Below are 11,148 nucleotides of genomic sequence, written 5' to 3' on the forward strand. Positions count from 1 at the left end.
TATGTATTTATTTAATTTTTGTTGAATAAGAAAAATGTATTTATTTTTTGTTAAATATAAGAAAAATGTATTTAATTTTTGTTAAATAAGAAAAATATATTTAAAAAATGTTAAATAAGAAAAATGTATTTAATTAATAATTTTTTTTAAAATAAAATATTTTTATTACTTTATATAAATTAAATAATTATATATTTATTTTATAAGATTTTTATTTAAGATATATAATACTTTTTTTATCAAATAATTAAACAAATAATAGTATATAATATATATTAAAAATTATCTTTAAAACTCTATTATTAATTTTTTTTTTATATTAACAAAAGCAAATGAATTTAAACGAACTTTTTATCCTTTCACAATAATAAAAATATTATGAATTAGTCTAAAAATTAGATTAAAATGAATAAAGATTTAATAAATAAGCAACATAAATAATTTTATAAATAATTAATTAGGACATGGAATAAAACTTCTTAATATTCTTATATACAATTACTTACTTAGATCCAAAGACAAATTTGAATTTATATGAAAGATTAATAAGGTCAGTAGGAAACGGTCAATAAGCAATTTTCAAATTAGATAGACTTTATAAAGTAATTGAAAATTTTAGAAATGCTATGCTTGAATAAGGATAAACAATAAAAACAATAAAGCTTTACGAAGTAATAATATATATAAAAATTATTTAAAAATATAAAACAAGAATATACTTAATTTTAAAGGTTTTAATTAATAGTCTTTCCAAATAAAATTTGAAAATAACTAGATTTCATACGTACTTTTTAGAAGCCTGCTTAATTTCTAAAATGTATAAAAGTGCATTAAGAATTATTGATGTACCAATAGTTTAATTAGATTCTAAATCATGTATAAATTTTTATATTTATTAACATTTTTATATTTATTTATAATAAAAAAGGTGTTAATGAAGAAGATGTATTGAATTTTTTTTACTTTTCAGGATGTATATACCTCGGTTTAAAGGTTTTTTTATTATTTTATTTATTAATTGATTTTTTTTATAATCAAGAGATATAATGATGCTAAATAAGCATTTTCTAAGACAATTAAATTATATACTTTTGATTTAAATGAATCTATTATTGAATCATCAAAAAAATATTTCTTATTAAAAATTATGAATGGAAAAGTAATTAAAATATGGAAAAAAAAAAACTATATATAAAGGAAATAAAAGAATAGAAATTTTATAATTATGGAAATGTTCATATGAAAACAATGCACACACTTTTAAATTTATATAAATATGCCGAAAAAAATTTAGAGTAATTTGATTAATTTGCAGCTGTAAATATAGATGAGTTTAAAAGGGATGGAAATTATGTAAAAAATAGTATATATATATATTTTTAAATAAATATATGATTTTTTTTAAAGGATTTACTAATTTAATCAAGAGGAAATTTCGCAGTTAAATAATTGAGAAATTTATAAGAATTATACTATAGAATATAAATAAGGTTTATTTTAAAAAATTATTTAAAAAATAAAAATAAAATAAAGCAAACTATAATAAGAAATATAGCCTTAATTTTAAGATATAACTTAATTTTAATATTAAGTAAATAAAATTGAATAAATGTTCAAAATAAATAGAAAATAAGATTGCATTGAATTTATCTAAAATACTTAAGTCAACCATTAAAAATAAATTTTGGAACCTTTAGGCAAATAATATGGCTTAGTAATACTAATTTTTATTATTCTATTTATATATTTTAATTTAAAAGCTTAAAGAAATCAAATATTCTTATGAAAAAGAAAACGAATAAATGATTTTAGAGAGACTTTAATAACCAGATGCAATAATAATTTGAGATAAATATTTATCCTTAAAAAATTTATAAAACAAAGTAATATTAATATATATTTTTAATATCTATTTAGTTTATAATTTTTTTTTTTTTTTTTTTAATAAATATTATAATAAAATACTTATATCAATAAATATATAATGACTTAAAAAATATGAGTTTTTTTGATATTTAATTTAATATTTTTAATTTCTTTATAATAATCTAACAAATCTTTATATTTATATTCAGAGAAAAATATAAATATATAATAGAAGTAATAATATTAATAATATTATATGAAATTTAAATTAAAATATCATAAATATTTAATATTTATTTAATTTAAGAGGCAATAAATAAATATATAATATATTAAAAAATCAATAATATTTCAACAAAACAATAGTATAATATAAGAAAATATTTAATCCAAGATTTTTATATAAAAATGAATATTATTTATAGTTATAAAAACAATAAATAAGATTTAAAGCTTTCTAGAAATTTTATCATAAAAAAAAAATATTAAGAAAGCAAAATATATTTTATAGACAATTTTTTTTTTTTTGTTAATAGAATAATAGTATTATTAGTTTTTAATGTTAAAACACAAAACCAGAGCCTATATAAATAGAAAAAAATCAATTATAAAATTTTTATTTAAAAAAAAAAGAATTTAATATTGAAAAATAAACTCAATTTAAATATTAATTATTTTTTTTTTCATATGGAGGTAAAAACCCATCAAATAATATGAACGAAGAAAAATAGTTTATTTATGTCATTAGTCAATAAAAAAAAAAATGTATGAATAATTAATTAATAAGAATAGGAATTATAAAAATATAAATACAAAGTACAAAATCCTTAACAAAAATAATGAAAAAAGTTAATTACTTACTATATATATAATTTATTAAAGGAAAAAAAGTGAGAGCTTTTTAAGTATAAATTACATAAATATAATAATAAGAAAATTAATCGAAATTCCATAAAGAAATTCAAGCCCATATAAAATAATTAAAATCAAGTCATTGAAAATAAAATTTATCAATATATTTTTATTATCATTTGCTTTTAAAGAAATGTATTTTATTTTAATATATTGTTTTTTAAAAAAAATCATTATTAAGAATAACATATAATTTAAAACCGATTTCTAATAATTGTATTTTAAGTAATTTATAATAATGAAATATAAAAAATAAGCAATTACAATACGATTAATATAAATGACATATTTTTTCAATTATTTCCTATTTATTATTATTTCTAAAGAAAGCAAATACATATTTAAAATAGAGCATAAATGAAATATAACATAAGAATATTTTAATAAAAGAAATTATATACATATATATTCATTAAATGAATACGTTAGTAATCAAATATATAAATTTTAGAAATATTTAAATTATAATCTTTGAAAAAAAAAAAAAAAAACTTTAAATTTTAGAAATATTTAATTAGGAATAAATTAAAAAATAATTTAAAAAAATTTAAATGAATTTAATTTGATATAGGAAAAGATAAAGAAATCGATATTATTAATATTAAAAAATTAAAAAAAGTTTTCTAAAATTATATTTCATTTTTTGAAAAAAAACTCAAGAGCAGATTAAAAGTTTTCTAAAATTCTTAATATTAATCTAAATATAATTAAAAATTTAAATAAATATCAGAAATAAAATCAGCATATATATTATATTTTATAATAATGACCATTTTAAATCTAAAAAAAACCTATAATTCCTTTATTTTTATTCCAAAATTTGATATCAAAGATATATTAAAGAATAATAAAAAACAATAATTATCCAATTAATTAATTATACATATACATATAAATTTATCCCAAAATTTTTAATTTAAAGCTATGATAAGTTATAAAATTAAATAAATATTTAAAATTAATAATTAATTTTCCTTATTTTATCAAAACGACTGAAATTTTTTTAATTAAAATTGCTTTTTGAATATATATATAATATAAAAAGAAAGCTTTTTTTTATTTATAAAAAAATAAAAGAATTTAAATATTTATTCGAAATAAATTATGGCATTAGAAAATTATTAACAAAAAAAAATTGATAATTTAATTTTCATTAAATTTTTTAATTTAATTAAAAAAAAAAAAAAAAAAACTTTAATATGTATTTTTTTTATATAATATTCAATAATTTAATAATAAAATAATAATAATTATATCTCTTTAACCTAATTTTAAAATATATAGAGGTTTAAATTTACAATAATTTAACAAATATTTGATGATGAAAAATTATTAAATTAATAATTATTTTTTATTAAAGTAAAATTAGTAATATTTTATTGATGTATGTATCTAAAAAATAAATATTTAAAGAAATTTAACATATAAAAATACAATTTAGAAGAAAATAATAATATTTTACTTAAAGTTTTTTAAAAATCAAGAAAAAGTAACAAAAATTAAATAATAATAAAAATAAAAATAAAATAATACTGGGAACTATTAATCTTTTTTTTTAAAAAAATAATATTATAATTTATTAATAACGATAATAAATTATAATAAAATAAAAGCTTTTATAATTTTTTTTATTATATAATAATTACATATATACATGTTATAAATAACTTATATTAGAATATAATTATCAACTTTTTCTAATATTTTATAAAGAAAATATTTAAAATTTAATTTTTTTTTTTTTTTTTATGAAATTAAAAAAATTATAATTTTTAGAAATTTTTTATAATAAAATTTTGTTTGTTTATTTTAAAAATAAATAAACATAACATTTTATAAAATAAAAAAATAAGATTAAATATTTTGTTTATTTTTTTTTGAAAAAAATTAATATACATAAATATATAAATATTTAAAACAATGGGATATTTATTTTATATATAAATTATAAAATTATCATACTCTTTTCATATAAAATTAAATCATATTTATAAATAAAATTTAAAATTGTTTATAAATCAATAATTTTCGTTTTTATTATTAATACTTTCTAAAAAGTTATTGTTTTAATACTTTTTACCTGTGAAAAAATCTATTATTAAATAAGAAATTAATAATATTTTTTTTTTTTTCCCAATTAAAAATAAAAAACTTTACTTAAAGAATATATAGAAGAAGAAATAGATTTAGATTTAATAGAGCTTTAATTATTTTTAGAACACAAAGAGAATCTTTCATTATTTTCCTATAAATTATAAAAAGATCTATAAGTAGTTAATCCGTATTAATAAGTTTTTATAAGTGTTGAAATCTTATCTTATTTATTATCATCATCATCATTATGATTATTTTGAAATGGTTTTTTTTTACTTTATTTTTCGTTTTCAAATTTTTCAATATCTTTAATTAAAAAATAATTCTATTTTTTTATTTTATTTTATTTTTTTTTTTAAAAAAAAAAACACCTTTACAAATATCTTCCAAAGTTAACCCTTTTTCTTATTTATTATTGCTTTTTTAAAAATTATTAATTTTCAAAACTGCCACATTGTTATTACTATCATATAAAACAGCTTTTTCAAAACATTCAAGCGCATTTTCTAAGTTTCCAAGTCTTTAAAAGCATTCTCCTTAGTAAAAATAAGCTTCTGAATAATCAGTTTTTAAATAAATTGATTTTTCCAAAGATTACAAAGCAAGCTAATATTACTTATTTAAATATTATATTTTTCCCAAAATAAACATTTATTTATAAATGTTTTTTTTGTAATATTTATTTGTACTTTTATCAGATAAATCAATTAATTTTATCTAATTTTAAATGGCTTCATTATATTCTTCTATTTTTATCAAAAGAGAAATCTTACTTTGTAAAACAGGAATTTAGACAGGGTTTATATTTAAACAATCATTATAACTTTAAATTGCTTATTTATAATTTTTTAATTTTTCTTAAACTAATGCTTTTAAATAAAATGCGTTTACATTTTTTGTTTCTAAGTTTGTAAATTGTTCCAAGCATTCTAATGACTCTTTATATTACTTTTATTAATAAAAAATATTTCCTTTGTTAAATAAAGCAGTGTATGAAATTTAATCTATTTAAAGAATTTCATTTTGACAATTTATATATTCTTAATATTATTTTAAAAATAAATAACAATCAGCCTTTATATATAAGTATTGTATATTTTATAATCCATTTTTTTATATCTATTCGTTTATTTGATTTATAGATTCTATATATAATCCCTTTTTTATCATATCTTTAATATTTTCAAATTCTTTAGTATTTATTTCTTAAATTTTAAGAATATCATTTATTAACTTTCTTTATATATATATATATATATATATATATATATATATATATATATATATATATATATATATATATATTTATAAATATTATATACTTTTAAGGACTTATCATTTTTTTAAAAAAATAAAATTATTTTTAATAAAATTTTTTTAAAAAAATATATATATATTAATAATTATTTTATATATAAATTATATTTTTAATTTTTTTAATTAAATTTTTTAATTATTTTACAAAAGATAAATTATAAAACATAATAAAAATATCATTGAATAATAAAAATTAAAATAAAAAATTGCTAGCTTAAATTAATTATGGATTTTTTTATATTTTCTAAATATTATTCGATTGCTAATAATCTACTTTTAAGCAGTCTAAGCATCATTTATATAATTTTTTTTTAAAAAAATTAATTATATTATATAAAATTTAAATAATATAAGATTACTTAAATATAAAAACAAAAACTATTAGAAAATTAACAGTTAAAGAAAATTTTTTACTTTATTATATTATTATAAAAATATACTTTTTTTCAAAAAAAATTTATAAATTTTTTAATTTTGAAACAAAACAAAAACAAAAAAACAAAAGCTATGTTTTGATTCCTAATAAATATAATTAAATAAATTATTAAAAAACAACTTTATTTATTAATATAAAATAATTTTAATTTTATAGTTTTTTTTATATTATTTCTTTTTTTTAAAATAAATATAATGTTTTAAAAACAAAATACATATAATAATTATTTTATATATAAGGAATAAAAAATTAAAATAAATAAGGTTGGGAATTTCTTCCAATTTATTTTATAATTTAACTTCTTATTCATAAACTTAATAATTATTGATCCAAACTCCTCCTTCTTAAAATTATCAGTTATTCTAGAAGCTTTAAATAATAGTATAATGACTAACTAATACCAATTTTTTAATTATTCTTAACATTTAAATAAAAAAAAGAAGTTAAAATAGCACCTTATTAATTTTGAAAAATTATTATTATCATCTTCGTAAAGCTTATTGGTATTTATTTTTTTAGAGTTTTAATTATTGTTAAATTTCCTTTTTTCTAAAATTTATTATTTTTATAAATTTTCATTTATATTATTTCCTCATTTTATAGAATTAATAAACATTCCAAATTTATATACTCGAATTCCTTTAATAATTTGAAATTCTGTTCTTTATAAATTTCTATAGAATTTCTTATTTCGGATTTAACTTAACAACCTACTTAACAAATGTTTTTTCACCTAAAAATGAGCAAACAACTATATTTGATTTATCTTTATGCTTTTATAAAATACCAAAATAAATTTGTAAAGCAAGCATGAGCTAATTAATCAAAAATATATATACTCTATCAGAAGAATAGTCTTAATTTACTTTTTTACCTACTTTTGTAAATTAATAAATTTTAATAAGCATTTTGAATATACATGTATTAGTTTTCAAAGGATATTTAAATTATTATTTATATATTTTTTCAATTTTTGCATTTTTTTTATATTATTATAAAATAGATTTTTATTTTAAACAAATATACAAAATAATATTTTACAAAAAAAATAAAAAAATTATATGAACATATATATATATATATATATTAATATATAATATAAAATATTTATTTTATATTAAAAATCAACATAATTTTAAATTAGTTAAAAAAAATGATTAGGAACTTATATAAATCGATTCTAAATACAAATACATTTCCTATTTAAAAGATTTTCAGAAATTTCAACATTTAATTTGACTAATTAAAAAAATAAAAAGAGCAAGAAATCGCTGATATTTTAAAATTAGAATTATAAGCGAAATATGTATATATTTAAGATACTACAATAACTGGATCATGTAATAAAATATATTAACAACATAAAAATAATTTTAATCTAATCGTTATTAATTAAAGGTGGATAAATGTATAAAATGATTGTAGAATCTCCTCTTTTTACTGAAAGAAGTAAAGTTGAATAGCATTAAATGGTTAATAATGCATTAAGAGAAGTATTAAAGGAAGTACATGGATATAATTTAAAAACAAGATAAGTATAGTAATAAGAAATTGTCTAGAAAGTTTAAATAGAATAATGATAAATACAAAATATTAAATTATTTGTATTATAATTAACAACAACAACAAAATATTTATATAATAAAATATAATAAATTAAAAAAATAATATAAATGTTTCATATTATTTTTGTTTTGTAAAAATACTCAATCTATAAAAAAAATAAAAAAAAAAAATAGAAGAAAGATATAAATGATATTTTATTTTGATTGAAATTTTTTTAAAACTATATGAATAAGTTATATTTGAATAAGTAATATTAATTGTAAAAAAAATATTTAAAATAATTTTAAAAATTATTAATTAATTTTAGACAAATATAAATATATTAAATATGAATGTACTAAAATTAACTGATAAATAAAAAAAATAACTAAGAATAAAAAAAAAAATAATATATAAATAATATAAATATTTATATAAATATATATATATATATATATATATACATATATACCTGCATACATGCATATATGCATACATATATTTATACATATATATTATATATGTATATATATTTTATATAATTTCATATTAAAAACTACTTTTCACGATTTTTTTATTTTTAATATGTATATAATCTTTATTTTTTTTATCTAGATAATTAAAATCAAAAATGTTTAATTTTATTTGTATTATTTGTATGTTTTTATATTTTCTGTTTTATTTTTATATAAATAATGTTGGTTTTTTTTTTAGTTTTTAAAATGAAATTACAAAAATATTAAACAAAGCTATTCAACTAATAATATTTTTTCAAAATTATTTAGTAAAATATTTTAAATAAAATAAAAATAAACATTATTATAATGAATATTGAATTAGTATTAAAATAAAAAAATTTTAAAGAAAATAAAATAAAGTTTATAATATCAAGTAATATTAAAGTTAAAAGTCAAAAAGTATATAAAAAAAAAATATTTACTATTATAATAATTATTTAAAAATTTTATAATAATTTTACATATTTTAAATATGGGATTTAGAAAAAGCCGTATTTTTAGTTCATTACCTATATTAAATATTGTTAATGCTGATTAGGAAATTTAAAATAAACATTTTTAATAAATTAAGTAAAAAAATTATTAAAATTAAATTGATTATAAGAAATTATACATTATATAATTTTTAATAACAATATGAATAATCTATGAATAATAATTTAATGGATATATAAAAGCAATGAAATACTAACTTGCCAATTATATAAAATTAATAGAAAAAATAAGATAATAGATTATAATTAAAATAATATAAATTTGTATTTTGTTAAAAAGCTAAAAGATATAAAAATAATTTCCCAAAAAAGAAGTTTTATTTGAAAAAAAATTAATTAAAAGAAAAATTTTTTTAGATATTTTTTTATAGAAATAATATGGAAGAATTAAATAGAATTTTTTTTATTTTTGTGAAAAAAAAAACATTTTTTTGTAAGAAAATGAGGAGAAAAAAAAATATATTTTTTAACAAAAAATATGAAATTGAATGGGGAATATAATTTTTTTCTTTTTGGACAATTTTTGATCAGACTTTTTAGATTTTTATAAAAAGACAATTTTTTGTGACTAAAAAACAAAAGAAAATTTATATTTATAATAGTAAAAATTCTGCTAAAATAATTAAAATTATATAAATTTTTTAATAAATTAGATATTTTTATTTATATAATTTTTTAATAAAATAATTGATTTTTTTTTTTTGTCTTTTTTAGTAAAAAAAAATAAAATATTTTTATTTTATATTAAAAATTAAAATATTACGATTAATTTATAAATGGCTTTATTAATAAAAAAATATATTCAATCAAATTTTAGAAAGTTTTTTATTTTTTAAATTATTATTAAAAATAATAGGAATATATTAACAATAAATTATCTAATCAAACTGATTATAGCTTTATTAATTATTGTCAAATTTACAAAAAATTAATGTTTAATTTTATTTATAAATGATATATCCACATTTTTTTTATTTTATTTATAAACAAAACCATAAAAAAATAAAGATTACTATTTTTTTTTTTAATTAAACTTAAAATAATCAACACTCTTAAATGGAATTTAAGATAGGATAAAATAATATTAAATATATAAAATTATTATGTTAAAAATATCAGATTATTAAGACTTTTTGTAAATAAAATCAAAAAAGGAAAATTAATTTATTTAAATAGAAAATTAAAACTAAGTCATAAAAAATTAAATAAAAATCAAAATATTAATGAATGTAAACTTAAAATTTTTTTATATTAAAATGGAAGTAAATCTAAATGACCCTTATAATTTAAATCTATAATAATATTATAAATAGTATTAAAATAATTAATATTTTTATAAAAAGAAAAACCTTTTTAAAATAAAACTTATATATTTAAACATATCAACTATAATAAAATTAATAATTATTTTATTTAAAAGTATTAAATATAAAAAATAAAAGATTAGTAAAAAAATTAAATTGAAAATATAACTCAATAAACATAGTAATATTAAAAATAAATAAATTAATATTATAATTTAATAAAGAAAATAAACAATTTAAAATAGAAAATTGATTAAAAAATAATTTTTGAATAAAAAATAATAAGAATTTAATATTCACTTTATTTATTGAATTTAAAGCATACTGAAAAATAATGGGTAATTGAAATTGTTAGAAATTATTAATTTCTTATTAATAAAAATATGTTATTAACTTTAAGAAATAAACTAGTATACTAAAATAATTTAAATTTTTTTTACATTTATATCCTAATAAATTGAAAGCAAAAAATTATAATATAGCTTAAAACAAAGATAATCTATATATGAAAAAGATTTTTAGAGAGTTTTGAAATATAAATAAAAAAATTAATTTAAAAATGAATTATAATCAAAAAACTCAGAAAAATTAATTTAAAAATATAACTAAAAATTAAAGAATTATTAAAGAAAAATAAATATAATTTTTTTAATAAAAAGTAT

General features: G+C 13.1%; 1 protein-coding gene across 1 annotated transcript, besides 9 other annotated features; it reads left to right on the forward strand. All coding sequences in view use genetic code 6, as the record gives it.

Annotated features, from left to right (window-relative positions):
• The first annotated feature begins 8 nt into the window (after positions 1 to 8).
• Positions 9 to 135: a microsatellite.
• A 227-nt stretch (positions 136 to 362) lies between these two features.
• IMG5_175120 (hypothetical protein) lies at positions 363 to 993 on the forward strand (the record flags this gene model as incomplete). Its single annotated transcript, XM_004029651.1, has 3 exons — positions 363 to 671; positions 732 to 876; positions 929 to 993. Coding segments are annotated over exons 1-3 (417 nt in total), but the record flags the coding sequence as incomplete, so codon positions are not given.
• Positions 994 to 6,112: 5,119 nt separating this feature from the next.
• Positions 6,113 to 6,193: a microsatellite.
• Positions 6,194 to 6,222: 29 nt separating this feature from the next.
• Positions 6,223 to 6,304: a microsatellite.
• Positions 6,305 to 8,416: 2,112 nt separating this feature from the next.
• Positions 8,417 to 8,446: a microsatellite.
• Positions 8,447 to 8,541: 95 nt separating this feature from the next.
• Positions 8,542 to 8,597: a microsatellite.
• Positions 8,545 to 8,599: a microsatellite.
• Positions 8,580 to 8,641: a microsatellite.
• Positions 8,642 to 9,817: 1,176 nt separating this feature from the next.
• Positions 9,818 to 9,871: a microsatellite.
• A 395-nt stretch (positions 9,872 to 10,266) lies between these two features.
• Positions 10,267 to 10,308: a microsatellite.
• Positions 10,309 to 11,148: the final 840 nt, after the last annotated feature.

This window comes from Ichthyophthirius multifiliis (genome assembly GCF_000220395.1).
Source record: "Ichthyophthirius multifiliis unplaced genomic scaffold scaff_1120509251280, whole genome shotgun sequence".
Taxonomy (NCBI): domain Eukaryota; phylum Ciliophora; class Oligohymenophorea; order Hymenostomatida; genus Ichthyophthirius; species Ichthyophthirius multifiliis.